The sequence below is a fragment of the Apodemus sylvaticus genome, chromosome 9 (genome assembly GCF_947179515.1).
Source record: "Apodemus sylvaticus chromosome 9, mApoSyl1.1, whole genome shotgun sequence".
NCBI classification, from domain to species: domain Eukaryota; kingdom Metazoa; phylum Chordata; class Mammalia; order Rodentia; family Muridae; genus Apodemus; species Apodemus sylvaticus.
In genome coordinates, this window is record NC_067480.1 from 59,710,500 (window position 1) to 59,732,734 (window position 22,235).

Here is a 22,235-nt window from a genome sequence, read left to right on the forward strand (position 1 = left end):
AACAAGAGGCTTCTTAAAGCTGCTTGCTGTAGTCAGTCCCCTGTGTCAGGCGCTGCACGTGGCCAAACTGAATCAGTGGTGAGGTTAGCAAAGGACTTGGTGATCTTTGTTCTTGAGATACGTAAAATGGAAAGGCATCCCTGACCAGGTGCCTGGGAACAGATGCACATCAGGTGACCTCCAACCTTCATCTGTTAGAAGGCATCTAACATCGATTCTGAAAAGTCTCCTTATATCCACCTCAAGCGATGGCTGTCCCTTGCCTGTCATGCGAGCAGGCTGACCCTGGGTAGTAATGGGACTTTCTGAGCATTCCTTGGATGCTAAACAGTACGTGTCCTTCCAGGTTTCCCGCTGTGGCATGATCTACATGGAGCCTCACATGCTAGGCTGGAGACCGCTGATGGTGTCCTGGATAAACACTTTACCACAGTCAGTCAGTATCATTCAAAAGGAATTTATAGAAGGCTTGTTCGATAGAATGGTCCCTCTTTCTGTTGAATTCATTAGAAGGCATACAAAGGTAAGACAAACAGGAATTTTAAGATTTAAAAAAATGGGAAACTTGAATTAAATGTATTAATCTCAATGTGTTTTTGAAAACTAATAGAAAACATACTTTTGTCAGGTATGGCTGGACATTTTTTCCATTTTATTCTTTTTTATTTCTTTTCTTTGTTGAAAATCTCCTCTGGCCTGGAGCCCAGGCTGGCCTGTACCTGCAGTCTGGCTGTCTCTGCCTACCAAGTGCTGTGATTACAGGCATATGCCAGCACTCCCTGCTAAAACCTTAGCTCAGACTAAAATAAAAAGGCTTGAATTTATAACTATTATTCTCCAAAAACAGGCAAACTGTAGCATCTTAGAAATGGGGACAGTGTTATCAGTGCAATTATTCTTTCTTAAAAATGAAGAAAACCTGAAAAGCCTGCCTAGCCTTGTGCATTACAATATCTAGATGTCATTGATTGGGTTTTTTCTCTCCCCGGTGTCACAGATAGAGGCCAGATTAGACCAGATTAAAAGTAAAGGCAGGTTTATTAGGAGAGAGCTCTCGGGTGGGTCCACTGATCTCCCAGGTGGAGGTCAGTGAAGTCACATATCAGGCAAGGGGGTTTTATAGAGCTTAGGTGAGGAGAGATGACGTGTTGACTAATACTTGGGATTGTGTCCATACATGGTCAAAAACTTAGCCCCTGGTCGGGCACTCTTGGGTGGGTTGCTAGAAACCTGGAGATATATTGATAATGTGTGCTTTTACTGACATTGAGTGGACTTGGAAATCTATCATGGAGATGAACTCACTGTATCTATAGCTATGGATTGTAAACAAATCTTTAGGTGGGTTTTAATCTGCTTTTTAGGTGCAAAGTTAAGCTAAGAGTGCAACTCAAATAGACATATTTAGACTAATTCTGAAATAAATGTTAAACTACAGAAAGTGATTTTATCACACAGAAAAGTCTGAAAATACTAATTAAGAAGTGTGTGTGTGTGTGTGTGTGTGTGTGTGTGTGTGTGTTACCAGGAATTGAACCTAGGACTAGGCAAGATTTCTATCACTAAGCTACATCCTCAGTAGATCCTGAACCTTTTGAAGGAAAGTGTTATGCTTGGCATTTTGTTTGTTTTGCTTTCCTGCTTATGACATTAAATTTCTTGAACATTTCCTTTCTTTTATTCTTTTTTTATTGATTAAACTTTTTATTAATTCTTGGAAAAAAGAATTGCATACAGGTAAAATAAGTGTCATTTCTAACTTCTTTCATAGTTTGATTTCTAAGATTAATAATGGATAGAATTATGCCTTTGATTAAGATAAACACATATCTTTTAACTGGAGAGGTTGTAAAAAGGTGTATACCACCGCTGCTGAGATGGCTCAGTGGGTAAGAACATCTGTCAGGCGAACCAGCGCTCTAGTCTCAGAACTCACAAAAAGCCAGATGTGACAGATACCTCTGAAATGTCAATGGCAGGATGGCAATCACTCAGAAGCCCACAGACCAGATAATTGGGGCATAGAAAGGCAGAAAGAAATGCCCCTGCCTCAACATGGTAGGAAAAGACTCACCTCCTGAAAGACTTCCACGTGGGTACAATGGTGCATACAGGTACCACATATTATAAAGAGTATGTGTTACTGATGCGTGGTAGTCACTGTAGAGAAGACATGAATGTAGGCCTCAGTTTCTCTTCATAAATAAGAATCACAAGAGTACCTTTTCATAGATTCTGTGCCTGTTTGGATTAAACGGGCTCCCTAAACAGGAGCTGCAGGTGTACTGGTGCCTGGCTTCATTTGTTTGACAGACCCTTCCTTCTGACTCTCCAGGAGCTCTCTCCCACGTCAGATACAAACTTGGTCCGATCCTTAATGAATCTCATAGACTGTTTTATGGATGACTTTGCTGATGAAAACAAACAAAAGGAAAGAAATGACAGAGAAAATTTCTCTTTGCTGGAGGTAAGGTGGCTCACTGTTTTCTGGGTCTTGCAGTAGAAAAACAAATGTCTTTTGCTTTCTCCAAAGCCTCCTTCTCAAGGAGACCCACTTTGCTCCTGAAATTGGACTCAGGGATGAGGTTTACATTTGGGGGTTCTAGCTGTGGTTCCGAGTCCTCTGATTCCTCCCTCTCAGTGTGTCTAGATGTTTCTGCACCCTGGGCTAGCAGGATGAAGAGCAGTTCTGAATGGATGTGGTTCTGCAGGATCTGTTCCAGCTAGGAATGAGAGCTGAGGGGTGGAGATGGGGAGGAGAGAGAGAAGGCCTTCTCTGAGGATCTTGGTGTTACAGCTCTTTTAGACAAAGGCCTTCTCTGATAATCTTCAATGAACCAGCTCTCTGAGAAGATATTAGCTTGTATGCATATTCATTATTCTTGGCAAAACAGGGGTATATGTGGACTTTGTAGAGTAGAAAGGAGTTTCAGAGAAAATGAAAATTATTGGCTGGAGTTTAAACTTCTGTGAATGTGTCCTTTGCATGGAGAGGCTTTCCAGGAATCCCAGGGATTTGCTGGTTGGGTTTTTATCGGGAGAAGAGGAAGCTGACAGGTAGAGAGAGTGGGGGCTCTGGCTGCCTGGACAAAGTCAGAGAAAGGGAAGCCCTGCTGGTTAAGGGAGTCTCCTGTTTTGTCCAGCTCAGAGAGCTATCTGGACAATGGTAGACTTTGACCTTAATTAACGGTGTCCAACAGAGGGAAGTTGTGGAAACTTAAGAGGGAGGAAGAGGCTGAGTCCCAAATGCACAGTGCTGTTAGGAAAACTGCGCTGGTAGAGATGCTGGGCTTTGAGCAGCAGAAGACAGTGCAGATCAGCGAGGATCTGCCACTGAAGCCAGGTCCTGACCAGCCTCAAACGAGGTCTCTGTCACAAAGCTTTTCTTCAGGAACTCAGGCATGCTAGGCTAGTGATTTGCCACTAACCTACATCGTAAGCTTGAAAAATAGTAATATAGGTATATAGGTATATAGTAATATAGTAATATAGGGCTGGAGAGACGGTGCCATGGTTAAGACAGCTTGCTGCTCTTGCATGGGAACATAGTTCAGTTCCTAGCACTCAATTCGGGTGACTCAAGAAGCTATTTCCAGGGATATCTGTCAATACCTATGCTCATGTGCACATATCCCATACAGGCACACAATTTAAACATACTATGCATTTATAAAGAACATTACTATCAATAGACCTTGATAGATGTTTTAGATAAAAATATTGCTATGCTGCTCATCACATAATTTTCCCAGTGTGTAACTCTTATAATTCATAATGTTAGCTTTTAATTTAGGGACAAATATTTTTGCAAGAGGAAGTGTTCACATAAACTAGATGTTACACAAACAGGGTTAAAAGCAAAAGCCTTTCTTTATGGTTGTGATTGTGTGGTGGCGCACGCCTTTAACCCCAGCACTTGGGAGGCAGAGACAGGTGGATTTCTGAGTTCAAGGCCAGCCTGGTCTGCAGAGTGAGTTCCAGGACAGCCAGGGCTACACAGAGAAACCCTGCCTCAAAAATGCCAAATAAATAGAGAGAAAAAGAGAGGGGGGAGATATCTTCAGTGCTTTGATGGAAACAGGATGCTTTTGGAATGGCAAATCTAGTTTGTATAATTAATGCTGAGATAGCATTTCAAATAAAAAGTAGAGACTTGTTTGGTTTAAATCCAGTGCACCTGCATCAAAATTGAAATGAAATGTGTCTGAATTTTCGCCCCCAAAGTTACTTCAATGTTCTTTCAGAGAACAAGCCCTAGCATGCGTTTGAGACACAGGATTTATTAGAGTCGTGGTTGTAAGGTTTGTCTTGGCTTGAATATATGCTGCATTGCATCACTGTAAAGATTTTATGAGACATAATTTGGGGGGAAAGTAATTCTTATAGAATCCTTAGATGACCTGCAATTACACCGCAGCTCACATACTTCCTCTCAGAGATATCAATCTGGCTGATGACTTAAGCCATCAGGATAGCCTAAGGCATCTCTTTTAATTGCCCCCATCTTCTCATCTCTCCAATGCAGGGCATTTTCCTGTTTTCATTGATCTGGTCTGTCGGTGCATCTTGTACAGATGATGATCGTCTGAAATTCAATAAGATCCTCCGAGAGCTAATGGAAGGTCCAATTACAGACCTAACTCGAAATAAGTTTAAATTACTGAGTGGTACTGAGCAAACATCCTCAAAGGCGTTGACAGTGCCATTTCCTGAGAAGGGAACAATATATGATTATCAGTTTGTCCCAGAGGTGAGTTCTGAAGCAGGATGTGTTACTGCCAGCCTGGCAGAGTCTCTCCCGTGGGACAGAGCATGGGGTGGCTCTGGGGTCATTTGTCCCTCGGATGGTGTGAACTAGAGGAAGGTGTGTCAGCTTTGCAGCAAGACACCCTGAGTTCTAGTCCTAGAGAAGCTATTTTCTTCCTGTATAGTCTTAGATGGGATAATTTTCTTAAATGTAGTTTTCCTCGGTGATAAAATGTCCTAATAACCAATGGAGCAATTATACCTATTAAATACAATTACACATTATGATACTTAGCCTAGCACTGGGCACATGCTATTCAAGGCCATCTTTTGGAGATTCATTTGTATGTACATTACAGGCAGAGTCCTGTAGAAGTAAATGCATGTTCCTATGAACAATTTCTGATGGATTGGACTATGAATCTTGAGTTCTGTTTGTTGGTTTTGGTGTAACTTCCACAAACACTGTGCTTAGGACAAACGTTAGACATAATAAATAATTTAGACATATATAACCTTAGTAGATATAGGATCATGTCATAGGCAGGTTCTATTTTTTTTCCTACGTAATAAGGGGGAAACTTTCCATATCACTAGATGTTTCTTCAGTAGAATTATTTCCCAGGCTCTTCCTAAATCTACCAGGATGCTTTTCAAGTCTTCAGTTTTTCACTTTTATAATTACTGCTTTGGTGAAAATTCTTAGAAGACTATGGTATGTGCATCACATTATTTACTTAGGACAAATTTTTAGGAGTTTCTAATTTTTATAGCTCTAGAGCTGTACTGCCAATTTCATCTGACAAGGAATTTTTTCATCCTTCCCAACAAAAATTTTATTTCAATTTATTCATAAATCTGGAATTTCCAGAGAGAGGAAAATACAGAGAGTGAGATATTTCCTATGGAGGGACCTGTGATGCGGAGCACTTAAGTGGTTTGTTTCTCTAAGGTCACAGCCTTTAAATGACTGTACACCCCAGCTCACTGAGTTTTAATCCTTCCTTTCCTGTATGAGATCAAAGGTATATGTCTGAATAGACAATAAGGCCATGAAAGGTTGGGTGCAAATATCTGCATCTGAGTCTTTCAGCTTCTTGTTGGGTCTTCTAGAGTGCAGTCATGCCAGGTCCCTTTTTCTGAGTGCTCCATAGCCTCAGAAATAGTGTCAGGTCTTGGGACCTCCCCTTGAGCTGGATCCCACTTTAGGCCTGTCACTGGACCTTCTTTTCCTCAGGCTCCTCTCCATTTCCATCCCCGTAGTTCTTTCAGACAGGAACAATGGGTGAGAGTTGTGACTGTGGGATGGCAACCCCCTCCCTCATGTGATGCCCTGTCTTCTTGCTGGAGGTGGATTTTATAAGTTCCTTCTCCCTACTGTCAGGCATTTCATCTAAGGTCCCTCCCTTTGAGTCCCAAGAGTCTCTCACCTGCCGGGTCTCTGGTGCATTTTGGAGGGTCCCCCCAACCTCCTACCTCCCAAGGTTGCCTGTTTCCATTCTTTCTGCTGGACTTCGGGCATTCAGTCTTTTTCCCTCACCCAATACCAGATCAGGTTCCCCTCTCCCCCCTACCGCCAACTCTGTCTACTTTCCCGCCCAGATATCTCCCTCCCTTTCCACTTGTGACTGCTTTCTTCTCCCTCCCAAGTGTGACTGAGTTGTCCTCACTTGGGTCTTTCAGTATGTTGACCTTTTTGAGTTCTGTGGGCTGTATCTTGGGGTTTTTTTTCCCCTGTGGGATTTTTTTTTTTATTATTTTTTGTGGCTAATATCAACTTATTAGTGGGTACATACCGTGCATTTCCTTTTAGGTCTGATTTTACCTCACTTAGGATGATATTTTCTAGTTCCATCCATTTGCCTGCAAAACTCAGGATGTCCTCATTTTTAATAGCTGAGTAGTATTCCATTGTGTAAACAAACGACATTTTCTGTATCCATTCTTCTGTCCTGGGACATATGGATTGTTTCCAGCTTCTGGCTATAGTAAGGCTGCTATGAACATAGTGGAACATGTGCCCCTGTGGCATGATAGGGCATCTTTTGGGTATATTCCCAAGAGTGGTATAGTTGGGTCTTCCAATTTTCTGAGAAACCTCCAGATTGATTTCCAGAGTGGTTGAACCAGTTTGCAATCCCACCAGCAATGGAGGAGTGTTCTCTTTTTTTCTACATCCTTGCCATCCTGTGTTGTCACCTGAAGTTTTGATCTTAGCCATTCTGATTGATATAAGGTAGAAAGAATCTCAGAGTCATTTTGATTTGCATTTCTCTGATCACTAAGGACTTTGAACATTTCTTTAGGTGCTTCTCAGCCTTTTGAGATTCCTCTGCTGTGAATTCTCCGTTTAGTTCTATGCCCCAATTTTTTGATTGGGCTGTTTGTGGTTTTTTTGTTTTTTGTTTTTTTTGGTGATTAGCTTCTTGAGTTCTTTATATATTTTGGATATTGGCCCTCAATCAGATGTGGGGTTAGTGAAATTTTTTCCCCCAATCTGTAGTTTGACAATTTGTCCTATTGACTATGTCCTTCTCCTTACAGAAACTTCCCAGTTTCCTGAGGTCCCGTTTATCAATTTTTGATCTTAGAGCCAGGGCCATTGACATTCTGTTTAGGAAATTTCTTGCTGTGCCAATAAGTTCAAGGCTCTTTCCCACCTTCTCGTCTATTAGATTCAGTGTATCTGCTTTTATGTTGAGGTCCTTGATCCACTTGGACTTGAACTTTGTGCAAGGTGACAAATATGGGTCTATTTTCATTTTTCTACATACAGACATCCAGTTAGACCAGCACCATTTTTTGAAGATGCCTTTTTCCCCATTGTCTATTTTTGGCATCTTTGTCAAAGATCAAGTATCTGTAAGTGTATGGTTTTATTTCTGGGTCTTCAATTCTATTCCATTGATCAACGTGTCTGTCTCTGTACCAATACCATGCAGTTTTTATCACTATTGCTCTGTAGTAAAGCTTGAAGTCAGGGATGCTGATTCCCCAGCTGCTTTTTTATTGTTAAGAATTGTTTTTGCTATTCTGGGTTTTTTGTCTTTCCAGAAGAATTTGAGAATTGATCTTTCCATGTGTTTGAAGAGTTGTGTTGGGATTTTGATGGGCATTGTATTGAATCTGTAGATTGCCTTTGGTAGGATGGTCATTTTTACTATTTTAATTCAGCCAATCCATGAGCATGGGAGATCTCTCCATTTTCTGAGATCTTCTTCCATATCTTTCTTGAGAGACTTGAAGTTATGGATAGAAGCTACTGACCCCTGTGGTTGAATTAGGGAAAGACTAAGAGAAACCAAAGAGGAGGATGACACTCTAGGAGGACCAGCAGTCTCAATTCATCTGAACCCTGGAGCTTTCTCAAACACTGGACCACCAAACAGGCAGCATGCACCAGCTGATATGAGGCTTCCAACACATATACAACAGAGAACTAACTTCCAGGTCTAAGTTCAGTCAGAGATGATGCACCTAACCCTTAAGAGGCTAGAAGGTCTCAGGGAGTTGAGATGTCAGGTGGGGTGGGGGGTAGGATTGGGGTTGGGGACATTCTCATTGAGACAGGAGGGTGGGAATGAGGTATGGGATGTTGAACCAGAGCCATTGGTGATAAAATCTGGACTGAAAAATAAATAAATAAATAAATAAATAAACAAGCAAACAAATTTTTAAAAGACCATGAAAAGGAACTTTTTTCTCACCAGTTATAGAGAAATCTGCAGAATAATTTTTAGGCTGAAAATGAATTCAGGGCCCTCAATAAACCTAGTGTCTTCACCAAATGTGTAGCTAGTTGCCAGAACACACAAAAATGGATAAAATACAGCTGGGCTTAGTGAGTCCATATGCTTTTCAGAAGAGCATCATGCCATGGTCCAGGCTCAGGGAATATGGTGCAAAGGCCAAGTGGAGGAGACATCTGTTGTCTAGGATAGCCACCAGTGAGGACTAGTTGTGGGTATTTGACAATGCCAAGAAAAGATGGGTCTGCATCTGATGTGTTTGGAATCACTAGAAGTTTATCTCTAAGTTGGTATTAAGGACAGGCTGATAAGGTAATAGTACTTTTCTAGAGTGGAATGATTTTGAAACTTTACTATAAAAAACCAAATTATATAGTTTACAGACTAATTGGATGCAAATAGGTAGCATAATATTTTCATGATAATCACAAATTGGAAATAGTACTTTATTATAATTCATTGTAAATATAGTTAATACATTTTTATATTAGTTGTATATATTAATTTTTGTATGTGTTAATGATTTTAAATTATATTAAATTTTCACAAAATGAATATTGCCAAATATAACCATTAAAGTCAAGTGCTATACAGTTAGTTAGCTTCTAGGGAAATTATTGCCTGTTTTTGCAACAGATTAAATAAAATTCTTTACTCTTTAACCATTGATTTATCAAATTTTGTCAATGTCATTAAAGAATCCAATGTTGATGATGGAGCTCTCATAGCTGTGGTTTCAGAACATCTGAGATGCCCAAGCACTACCAGTGCAGTGATAGTCCCATGAGAGTTGAGTTTCTCCTCCATTTTCATAGAATTCAACTTTCAAACTGAGAGGATAACTGTGCTAAAGAACAAAACCACTGAGTAAACATCAGAATTGTATTGATCTTGATGTCTTCTACAATTGCACAGAAGTACAGAGCTTTTGAAAAGATTTAACAACTTGGACTGTTTGGTTGTTTACTGTAAACAGGGCTTAGGAAGATGGGAACAATGGATAAAGAAATTGGCAGATACTCCTCCAATTCCCAAAGATGTACAGTTTAATGAGATTATTGTGCCAACTTTAGACACGATCCGTTACTCTGCCCTAATGAACTTACTGACCACCCATCAAAAGCCTTCAATATTTGTAGGACCAACCGGGACTGGAAAGAGTGTTTATATCATTGTGAGTACTATAGAAATGTAAATGTATTCAGAATGATCATGTTTAAGATTGGCTTAATTTAAAAATGTACTCAACTATTTTGTTGCTTTAATTGCAGGGGATTGGGGAGCAACTGACTTTTATTTTTAGAAAACTTTTAAAAGATGTACTTTAAAAAAAACTCTTATTAGCAGTTTTGTCTCTGGTGGGCTGCATATATTAGGTGATAATGTTGTTTGATGCTACTGAATCACTGTCTCACTCATTTTGATATAAGAATAATTTATTTAGGGTCAGGATTATGTCTCTTGAAACTGTTTTAGTAACTAGACTTGATGGTTACTTTTCTGAATTATTTTATAACTGCTGATTACTTTGTATTAAGAGGATGGACTCCCCACAGTGAGTCTCACACTATGCCAGCTGTTAGCTGTGCGGTGCCAGGTGCCATGACAGATGCGGCCCAAGTCTCAGCTAAAGGAGAGGAAGGAAGGTGTTATTGCTCCACTGCCTTCCATTCCAGGTTTCCAATTATTCCACATTCCTCCAGTTTTTGATGTTTGTTTCTGGTTCTTCAGTTATCTTAATTTAAGTTGAATCCTTTAACCATTCTGAAAGGTATTTGGGTGTATATTAGTTGTCTTAGGACCATTCATTTACTGAGGCAGAATCTGAGGAAAACACAACTTTTTGCCACTTATACCCATGCAACAGGTCTCACTAGTATCAAAAACCAAATTCAAATTCAACCCAGCCCATAGATTGTACTGGTATTAAAATCATTACCTTTCATGAAATTATATGTAGCTATTATTTGTTCCTGTCACACATAGTGATGAAGAACTGCACTGCTAACACTTGCCTTGCGATGGATTCTGTTGCTTAAGTTTAGCTGACAGAATGATGACTGGGCATGAAACAACAAAGGCAGTAATGAGCATCTGAAAGAACTGTGTCTATTCAGAGACAAAAGCAGACTAAATTCTTGTCCTTCCTCGAAGGCTGGAGGTAACTGTCCTGAACTCTCAGTCCTTGCTGGTTACTGTTGAGTGATGTGTACTATTAATGTGGCTGTGAAAATCAGAGAAAATCCATGCAAATCACCTGGATAGGTAGAGACATGCCGTTGCCACGGTAACTTGTTCATATCCATGCCTTCTTCGCATTGTTCTGATATGTCAGGTTAAACTCGAGTTTGTCAACAGTGACGCTTCATGTTTATTCTGAAATGGCAAAGCATGTTTCAACTGTGGCTCACTCTACTATTTCCTGTCGTGTAGAATTTTCTTTTAAATCAACTCAATAAGGACATCTACAAACCTCTTATAGTTAACTTCTCAGCCCAAACTACAGCAGCCCAAACTCAGAATATCATCATGTCGAAGCTGGACAAAAGAAGAAAAGGAGTCTTTGGCCCTCCTTTAGGCAAGAGAATGGTAAGGATTTTCCCCCACTGTTTATTCTGTCTCGGATAACCCTGGGCCCGTTCATGTCCCCACTGCCACAATCAGAACAAGGAAACCTGGCAGGCTAAAGATTGGCATCTTTGGTTTATTTTTTTGTTTGTGTTTTAAATGATTTGGTGTGTGTGTGTGTGTGTGTGTGTGTGTGTGTGTGAGAGAGAGAGAGAGAGAGAGAGAGAGAGAGAGAGAGAGAGAGACAAAGAGAGACACAGAGAGACAGAGACAGACAGACAGTGCATGTACTGGGGCAAAAAGACAACTTTTGGAAAAGATTCTCTCCCTCAACCACACACTCTGGAATCAAACCCAGGGCATTAGTCCTGACAGTGGGCACACTGACCCTCTAAGATATCTTTCTATCTATCATTGGCCCTTCTCTTTTAAATGATTTTTTTTAATTTTAAATTTTCATAGGCTGGGAATATAACATAACAAGTAGAGTACTTTGCTAGCACGCACAGAGCCCTGGGTTTGGTTACCAGCAAACTGTGTGTACTGGCAAAAGCCTATGAGGCCAGTTGTCAAGAGATGAAGAGGGGGCGGCCAGAAATTCAAGATTATTCCTGGATACATACTGAGTTCAAGGCCAGCCTTGGATACATAAGACCTTGCTTCAAAAAGGAAAAAGGAAAACACAAAAGAAAGAAAAGAAAAACATTTTTCTTAAAATAGGTCATATCTGTTTTAAAAAGAGTCCGTAACCAGTCATATTTGTATGACAATGAACATCTTAATGTTTTTTTAAGTGCCTGCCCTTTGATACTTTTAAGCTGCTGCCTTATAAATAGAAAACAAAATATTGAAGGGAAAAATTAAACTTTAACTCCTGTGTGTACTAACACTCTCTGCATGTTTAATGCTTTTTCTTTAAGAACTCTCTCTACAAAACAACTTATTTATGCTTCTCTGTAAGGAACTCCTCTCAACTGAGCCTTCACTACTCAAAGGCTGTCCTCACCTAATGGCTACACCTTTCTTTGTGAGTTAATGATTCAGAGTGTTTCACAAGGGGAAAGAGTACAGTGAGCTGTAAATGGCCTAAGAGGATTTGTAAGCTTTGAACCACCAACCTATAAATATCAGCAGTGAGGCGGGCTCCTTATTTCTGTAGGAACCTAAAGATAGTATTTTTGTTTGAAAAAGAAGCTCACCTCTCAGGTATACATACATCCTACAGCCATAAGAATACAGACTAACACTTTGTCCACATCGTTTATGTAGTAGGGTTCTATGTCAAGTGCTAATATTTTCTATTCTATTCTTTTATTTTGTGTTTTTCTTTTGGAGACAGTGCCTCACTAATGTAGCCCTCGGTAGCCTGGCCCGAAACTCAGAGATCTCCTGCCTCTGCCTCCCAAGTGCAGGGATTATAGTCATGTGCCACTACAAGAGGCCTATGTACTAATATTTTCTAATGTCTTTTTCTTTCTTAGATTGTCTTTGTAGATGATGTGAATATGCCTGCTCGTGAGGTCTATGGGGCTCAGCCTCCTATTGAGTTACTTAGACAGTGGTTAGATCATTGGAATTGGTACGACCTCAAAGATTGCTCTGTGATTAAACTAGTGGACATCCAGATCATGTGCGCTATGGGCCCTCCAGGTATGCATACATTCTGAGTTTGTGACTACTAAGACTACTACAACTCTGGTTGTATCTACAGCGATGACTGGAGAATAGAGAACACATCCCAGATAACCATCATTCCACACTAGTGCACAGCCTTTCTCAATAATTCCTGCATTTAAAATTTTGGTAAGAGTAATTAAAGTAGTGAAAACCCAGAGGAATGGACTCTTCTGTTTCCTTTCCTTTTTCAAAGAGGAGTTTGTAACCTGACCTAATCCTGGCACGCCTAAAATGGCTCAGTTCTGCTAAGCAGAGACCTTTCACTAAATTCTTTCTGCCTTCAATCTGACATTTGACTAAGAACTCTGAATATACTGCTTCAAAGACTATGTTTGTGCACACTATATGCTACAATTATTATATACTATTTAAATTACTTCTTTACTGAGAATATGTGAGAAATTCCCTTTTTAGATGAACTGCTATTTGTGTATTTTATTTGTTGAGCTGAGAGCCTGGAGGGTGGTAAAGCTCTGTCCTTCTCTTGAGCTTCGCCACAGCCCAATACACTTTAAATATGATACATATTTAAATACACTTTAATTATGATCTAGTTCTGTGAAGTGGCATGTTAAATGCTATCACTTATAGAACTCATGTGTTTGAAAATGTGTTTATTATTCTATGGAAGGTTGACATTTCTCAGATTCTTATAAGTACCCAGTGAAATGGACATATGTACTTATAGACTAGTCTTACAAGAAATTGGTCAAGATGTGGGGGAAGAGTTAGAATAGAATAACCAAATAGAATTTACTCAAATAGTTTGATTAGAGAAACCTCATCTTAAGTTTGAATGGAAATAAGTTGTGATATTAGTGTCTCCCCAAACAGGTAATTACTTTTTTTTTAGTATAGAATAGAGTTTATTTAGGGCATGGGATGAGAGTTAAGGGGGGTAGTGGAAGCAGGGAAAGGCAGAGAGAGGGGGAGAGTGGGGTAATTACTTTTAAATCTTTTGGCATACCATGAATTGATCATCTCCCAGGTTACTTCAAACTACAAAATAGTGAAGAATATACTTTGGAATTATTCCAGCAATATTATTAAGAATTATATTTCTAATCTCCAGGTGGTGGCCGGAATCCAGTAACTCCTCGCTACATGAGACATTTCAATATTGTAACTATCAATGAGTTTAGTGACAAGTCCATGTTCACAATCTTCTCCCGAATCCTGACCTGGCATTTAAGGACCTGGTAGGTAATTCAAGAGTGCTTATCTTTTCTTTCTCATTAAAGAACATAAAGTCTTGTAGCAACATATCAAATAAGTGGTAGTTATTACGTGTTCCTATGAAAGCATCCCTAGACGGGGAAAGGTAAGAGCTGACGTCACTCTCACGAATGGGCCACTGCACTCTGTTCTGCAGTATGTCCATGTGTGGGTGCTCACCTTGAGGTTTGTTAATTGAGTACAATGAAGGCTGAAAAGCAGTGTCCAGTTTATGTTATTACTTTGATATTCTCTTGAGGAAACCTGCAGAGGTGTTTCCATGCCCACATTTCAGAACAGAGACTTGAGCCTGTTCCCTGGAGAAATGTTCTCCAGCTCCGGGGATTCAACTTTAATCCAGAAGATGCATGGGCATCGTGGAGCCACTCTTACCTGGCTGTCAGCCATCTTGGCTCTCTGGTGCCTATTCGTGGGAAATTGTTATTTTTTTGCCAAGCCCAGTGATGACAGAGCAGACACCCGGCTTCTCATTAACCACGAGTTGTATGCAGCTAATTTTTCCAAATGAATAATATATATTTTATTTTATCCTAATCATTTACTTTGCTTCTCTTAGTTTTCTTTTCCTTTGTAATTTTATTCTCCTTTTTCTTTGAAAATACCTATGTTTTTATGGATCCTACTGATATAAAATTGGAAATACCAGAGTTAAAGAGTTAGGAAGCACTTGGTGTGAGCATAGTGGCTTCTGTCTGGTTCTTGTGCTTTTGTGCACACTTGAAATCCACTATACCCATTTATCCTGCTGAATTCCCAGGGTTCCTCTGGACACCTCATAAAATAGTAAATGGAAAGCATCTTTAAAATAACTAAAATGTCAAGTGTTATAATTAGAATAGGAATTTTATCAGCCAAATTGATTGAATCACAACCAAAAATGTTACATTAGTTACATGAAGTGTTCCTGTGTCTGCTAACTTTTTTCTTACATTTTCCCCCCTAAGTTATAAGTTTCCAGATGATTTTCTAGATTTGACCACACAAATTGTGAATGGTACAATGACTCTGTACAAAGATGCCATGAAGAATCTCTTACCTACTCCAGCTAAGTCTCACTATTTGTTCAACCTTCGTGATTTCTCCCGAGTCATACAAGGTGTTTGTCTGTCAAGACCGGAAACAGCAGAAAACAAAGAGGCCATTAAACGCCTGTGGGTTCATGAGGTAAAATTCCAAATCATTCAAATGTGATTACAGACGAGCAAGAACCACCATGACAGTGACTGAGTCAAAAGGAATACTTAGGGAGGCATGTTCTGAAGTCCACTAGGTATTTATACTAGGCCATTGTCAAAGCACATTTTAAAGTATTTAAAACCTTACATTCTAAAGTACGTAATGTCTAGTCTTCCATTTTGGCATACAGAATATCTTGAAGTATGAATTAATTTCAGCCCATTTCCTTTAAGCATTGTACCCCTCCCTAGGTCCTTGTTTGACAGGTTTTGTTTGTTTGTGATAAGAAATGTTAAACAGGTAGTTTTATAAAAAGTGACTTTATCAGTTAAATTGTTATTTACTTGAAGATGGTTCAAGGAAAATAAAACTATGAAACTAACCAGTGTCAGGATCCCTAGTTTGAGAGCCCAAAAGGTATCTTCTAAGTTCTCTGGGGAATAAGGCAATGATGTTCTTCTTTCTGTCTATGTGCATTTTTTTCTAAAGCCTTGGTAGAAAGAAGGAAGGGAGAAAATACAAAAAGTGATACATAGAAAATAATAGTTTGATATTTTAAATGGTCACAGAGACTACAGAAAGGCAGAAACACCCAACCCTATCCCATGTTCTATATGTGAATAATATAGTTGTTCTCACTTTACTAACCTAGCAATCAGAATATGCTGCTATGCTAAACCCATGTGCTACAGTCAGTAAAATTTAAAAGATCTCAACATACCAGTTTCCCAAGGCACTTTTGATATAATGCTTGAGTTCCTAAATCCTTACAAATACAAATCTTAATTCTAGTGGCCATCTGCACTTGGAAGTTATAGCCTCAGCAAGGCTAATATTGTTCTCTGGAAAGTGTGACCTCCCTGACATTCTTGAGTTAGCTAACTGGCTGAGTGTGTGTCACATCTGGGGCAAGTATGACCTTCCTGACATTCTTGAGTTAGCTAACTGGCTGAGTGTGTGTCACATCTGGGGAAAGTATGACCTCCCTGACATTCTTGAGTTAGCTAACTGGCTGAGTGTGTGTCACATCTGGGGATGGGGACAGAGGCCCCATGTTTAGTGGGCAAATGAATCACAGAAATATCATACAAGTTAGAGAGGGGGCCAAGGGTGACGTATTGGAAGAGTGTGTCGCCTGTTAGAACATAGCCTGCACCTTAAAGACAGTGGTCACTTCTAAAAGTCCAGATCCCACCCCATGAAGACCATGCCTCCCTGCAGCTGGCCACGGAGCAGAGCCTTGAAAGCTCCCGGTGTATAGGACCTAACTTTTCTATACTCTTTATCACAAACACAGTGGTGCACTAAATCGTGTGAAGTTAAAGTTCCCTCCAGTCCCTCAGGCTTAGAAATGTCTAATATTCTGTCTGTTCTGTGATTTGCTCAGGGAAGTATTCTGAAGGCTGCTCTCCAAGGAGACTCCTCTCTACCCCACCCACTACTAGTCTCTCCTCTCTCTTCTTCATGAAGCAACTCTCCAGGTTTTAAAGGGAAGCCCCTCCTTCTCCATGAGGCCTCATTATGTTTGCATCTACATCTATTGTATTGTTTCTGTCTAATGATGCTCCTTCCACCTAGAGGCCTGAGCATAGTCTTTTATCCTAATAAACCAGACCTTCTAAAGTGAATCATGTATTGGCTCAATTTCCAACCAACTGCTGTAGTTTTTATCATTGCCTTAATATAACTATTATATTTAATACCTTCTTGGGATGGTAGATACTTTAACCAAGAACCTTTAGACTGAGTGGCTTTAGATCAATAACAGGCATTTTATCTCAGTTCTAGAGTCCAAGACTGTCCAAGTCTAGGTAGTAGCAGTGTGGTGTTTGTGGAGATTCTGCTTGTTTGTGTGTGAACACAGCTTTCTCCCTGTGTTCACAAGATCAAGGACTCTGCAGTTCCTTTACAAAATGTTAATCTATTTATGAGTACTCTGCCCCATAACTTGATTACCTCCTCAAAGCTCCACCTATTAATACCACCATCTTGGAGGGTAGATATCAGCACATAATAAATTCTGCAGTTACAGAAAGATTTAGAACAAGGAAGCATTTCATCACAAGACAGTCTCACTCTAGGAAACATCTAGAATTTTCCATCCCAGGAGCTTTGTCCTTGCTCACTCTTGTGTCTGCAGTATTTTCTTCTCATTATGTGGAATGCCTGTGGTCATTACTTAGAGATCGCTTTATTATACAGCATATAGTGCAATTGCAGGAACCACCCCAAATCCACAGTCATTAACTATTACTTTGATTTATTTATAACACAGAATATCACCTGGCTCATTCTGAGTTTTGTTTGCTTGTTTGCTTGTTGTCTCTGCTACTGCATTAGCCGTTGCCTGTTCCCTAGTGTGTGGCATGTAACAAGCACTCAGTAAATACTGGTACATGAGGAAGTACATAGAGGAAGGAGGCAGGCAAAATGGATATTGCATGATCAACTTTATCACTTGGGATTATATATGCTGCTGTGAATGTATGACATACACAGTCTCCTTTGAGCCCTTTGCAGATTCTATCAGATTATTTAACTTTAACAATGGCTAATAGTTCTTTGGATATTTAACAAGGTCCATAACAAAATAAATTTTAATTTTAATGACTATTTTATATTCTCAGATATACACATGTGAGTATATAATTAAGCTCAAAATTTTAATCCAGTGGTTCACAGGGACGGGTTTGGGTACCTATGTCCTTTCCCCTCAGGGTGTCAACTTTTCTGCCTGATGTTGGTGTCTGGACCTAGCTACCTCCCTGCCTTTGGTCACAGCTAACCTCACTGAGGTCTCCAGTGACCATGCTGTCTAATACTACAGCCCATCAGCCCACTCTCACCCAGCAGTTTTTCTCTTTCTCGCTTTCCATAGTTTTTGGAACTCTTAGCTTGTTGAAGGGTTTGCTTGTTAGGTTTATTGTCCATCTCCTTTAGCATACCAGCTTCACAAGGACAATATTTTTTCCTTTCTTCCTCTGACTTATCCTTCATTCCAAGAACATTTGACACATTGTCTTTAGTATTTCAAAAAATGTGAAGTATTGAACTGAGTCTGTGGTTTATTCCTGCTCACATGAGAAAGCTTCCTCCAGGGCTTAATATATGTGGAAGACTACAGCCTGTGCCTTTTTTCCTTTCTAGCAATAACTGGAAAGGACATGATATCATTTCATAAAAGGCTTTTGAAGAAAACTGGTTTCCTCTCATTCCCTGTGGTTTCTCTATGATGTCCAAACGTTAGCAAGCTTATTACCTAGTTTACTTGTTAAATATAGGTATTCCACAAAAACAAGGCAAAACAACAACCCCAAGGAAAGAAAGAGATGAATGAATTTCACCAAAATTAAATTGTTTTCATGCCTCAAAGGAAACTAAGAAAGTGAAAAGACAATATGTAGGACAGAGACAGTGTTTGTAAACTGCATATTAGATAAATATGAAATATCTGTCATACATCAGAAAAAAATTACAACTAAACTCACCATAGTAAAACCGAACACTTGGTATGCTAATTTCCAAATGCTTGTCTTCAGAGTTAGTTAGAGAAAGAAAGGGTGTGGCAGGAAAGCAAGAGTGCATCCTTTTCCCGTAGATATATGTCCTGTTTTGTCAGATTAGGGACCATTTTGATATTATTTAGCTGTAATTGTCTCTTGAAGGCCCAGTCTCCAAATGCAGGGCTGTGTAATTCAGTCCAAAATGAACTATAACCTCAGGACAGTAATAGCCAGCAGGAAGCAGTAATCACTGAAGGCAGAAACCTTGCTTGTTGTGGCCCCAGAGTGTATGCATATAGTTAGATTTATTTTACATATACTGCTTCTGTAATAACTTATACCTGGACTACTTCAGACGTCTACCATATATCTAAAACAACTGTCGCTTGATCTAAGACAATTGTCTAAAACATACTTACAAACACAACAAATAACTTTTGTCAATAACCTTTAAAAATTTACTAGTCTTGGAAAAGAAAAGAAACATCCTGGAAAGGGAGGTATTGATCCCTGGCTTCCAGTGACCACATCCTGTGGTCTGGGCCGAGTGATCAGCTGAAGTAGTCAGTCACCTTCTCAGGGCCTCAGTTCCTTTGCATATATACAATCTATCAGTCTCTGCAAGTTACTTTTAAATTGTATTTATTATTTATTTATTTACTTCCTTATTTATTTTGAGATTATAATAGAATTACAAACATTTCTTCCTTCCATTCTTCCCTTCAAACCCTCCATATGCCCTTTCCTTCTCTCCTTTGCATCCATGTTCCCCCTTTTTTTTTACTAGTTGTTATTGTATACTTATATGTATACATACATATTCCTAAATATAACAACTTATTTAGTACTTACACTGTTATTTGCACAGTGTCCTCAGGGATGATTATTTGGCACTGAACCAATCAGTGTGTCGACCCCTGGGGAAGATCACCTCTCCCACTCCCGTCTTTTCTCCGTTGCCTGTAGTCCTTTGTGTGAAGTTGCGCCTTTGGGCTTTTCCTCATCCAGTTTGGCATGTCTAATAGTGTCATCCTCGTTCAGCCTGTATGTGGGCAGTGATGCGAGGGAGACTTTGTAGATATAGTTTCGGATGTTACTAGGAGACATGAGCTCAGCAACCTTCTGGATCCTCGGGCTCTTAGGATCTTTCTGTCCCATCTTCCACATTGTTCCCTGAGCCTTAGGTGTGGGAATGTTTTGAAGATGTATCCATTGGGACCAGGATCCACAATTCTGCATTATTGGTTGTGGTTTTGTATAGTGGTCTCCATCTGCGGCAAAGATAAGTTTCCTTCATGAGGGCCAAAGACTGTTGTTACCTTGAGAATAAGGATAACTTTTAGATTGCTGTCAGGGAGTATGCTGGTTTAGTAAAGTACTAGCTATAGGTTTCCCTGCAATAACTGTGACTTTACCAGCACTGAGTAGTTATCTAAATTTCAAGTTCCAGACATAATTTTCCTCTTGACGTGGTGTTAAGTCTAATTAGAGAGCTGTTGGTTACCACCAAGGCAGGTGTGCCACTACTGCACCCTTAGGGCTGTCATGCCACGCTGGTCAGCTGGTCAGCTGGTCAGCTGGTCATTGATATGATTTATAGACATCATACTGGATACAAGTTACTTTTCCTGTATTGATCACTGAAGCAAATTATTGTATCAAATAGACATTGTTAAAATTAATATTTAAACTTTAGTATGAAATAATCTTAAGTATTAATATATGCTTCTAATAAGACTTGTAGATATTTTATAATGGTATTTTGTACTACTTATTTTATGTTTTGTTTAAATTTACACAAAATAAATAAACAAACAAAATATTCTTAATGCCTCTTTTAAAATTATTCAGGTCCTCAGAGTATATTATGATCGCCTTCTGGATAATGCTGACAGAAGCTGGCTTATTAACTACATACAAGAAATTCTGAAAAATTACATGCAGGAAGATTTTCATGAACTATTTAGAAACTTGGATTTTGATAATGATGGCACTGTAGAAGAAGATGATTTAAGAAGTTTAATGTTTTGTGATTTCCACGATCCTAAGAGGGAAGATTTCGGCTACAGAGAAATTGCAAATGTGGATGCTCTCAGGATGATTGTAGAAGGTCATCTAGATGAATATAACAACATGAGCAAAAAGCCCATGAACCTCGTCTTATTCCGATTTGCCATAGAACACATAAGTAGAATTTCTCGAATCCTGAAGCAGCCACGAAGCCACGCCCTCCTGGTGGGGGTTGGCGGGAGCGGAAGGCAGTCCGTCACCAGACTGGCTGCACACATGGCTGATTATTCACTTTTCCAGGTGGAAATCTCCAAGGGCTATGGTAGCCATGAGTGGCATGAAGACCTAAAAGTGATCTTAAGGAAGTGTGCAGAAAGTGACATGCAGGGGGTCTTCCTGTTCACAGACACACAAATCAAAAGAGAGTCATTTCTAGAAGATGTCAATAATCTCCTCAATGCTGGCGAGGTCCCGAACCTCTTTGCTTTAGACGAGAAGCAAGAAATATGTGAAAAGATGCGTCAGCTAGATCGCCAACGGGATAAAACCAAGCAGACGGACGGGAGCCCCATAGCTCTTTTCAACATGTTTATTGACCGCTGCCGCAACCAGCTGCACGTGGTCCTGGCCATGAGTCCCATCGGTGATGCATTTCGGATTCGTCTTCGGAAATTCCCTGCTCTCGTTAACTGCTGTACCATTGACTGGTTTCAGGTATTTCCATGTAAAATGTAGGTAGAGTCCTTGAAATGTCAAATCTCCATCATCACCGTGAAATGTTTTATAGACGCCATCTCAAAATGTAGACTAGTAAACTCTTTGATTTTTTATCATAACGCATCATATACAGTTATATCAGCATGAATCATTATAGGACATCATCCATTAATATCAATATACCACAGAACAGAATGATAGGATTAATCTGTCCTTATATCAGAGTCCTGATAGGAAGCACTATACCTAGCTGAGCAGAGCTTGGGAGGGACTGGCCACAGCAGGACTGTATAGGGAAGAGAGCTAAGAGGGCGTGGTGGTGGCAGGACTCGGAGAACTCAGACAGAACCCCATCCTCTGGCTTATTCCACCCTCTGCCCTATTTACCAAACCCAACAGAAATCAAGGAAAAACACTATGGGAGTTTTTGTAGTAGAGCTTTGTCTCAGAAAGCGCAGGCGGAGACCTTAGAAGCTGGGACAAAGATGGGGAGGGAAAGCAGTAAATGTGTGAGAACTCAGATGCCCCCAGGCTTTCTATGGTACCCCGAGCAGCCTCCCCACACACAGTGCATGTGGGGCTGTAGCTGAAATCCTGTATGCAGATCTGACACAACCATTTATGATGCTGGAAATTTACATAGGCTCTTTATCTCTATTGCCTCATAATTTATTTCAGGCGAGCATCCTTTGTTCCTTTCTTTCTTGCTTTGTACCTACTAGGTAATATTGTAACAATGAGAGTTGAAGAGAGGTGCGTGCAGGGAGACAAGGCTTTCTACAGACAACTTTTAAAAGAAATAAAAACAAACAAACAAACAAAAACAAATCTGACCAAGACTAAGACCTTGGGA

General features: G+C 39.8%; 1 protein-coding gene across 1 annotated transcript in view; it reads left to right on the plus strand.

Moving 5' to 3' along the window:
* Dnah7 (dynein axonemal heavy chain 7) overlaps positions 1 to 22,235 on the plus strand; it is a 262,532-nt gene that overhangs the window by 136,350 nt on the left and 103,947 nt on the right. Inside the window, 9 exon segments of the mRNA XM_052192567.1 lie at positions 347 to 523; positions 2,336 to 2,467; positions 4,526 to 4,750; positions 9,472 to 9,669; positions 10,929 to 11,084; positions 12,545 to 12,713; positions 13,813 to 13,939; positions 14,921 to 15,140; positions 20,507 to 21,379. Coding sequence (XP_052048527.1) covers positions 347 to 523; positions 2,336 to 2,467; positions 4,526 to 4,750; positions 9,472 to 9,669; positions 10,929 to 11,084; positions 12,545 to 12,713; positions 13,813 to 13,939; positions 14,921 to 15,140; positions 20,507 to 21,379 — 2,277 coding nt within the window.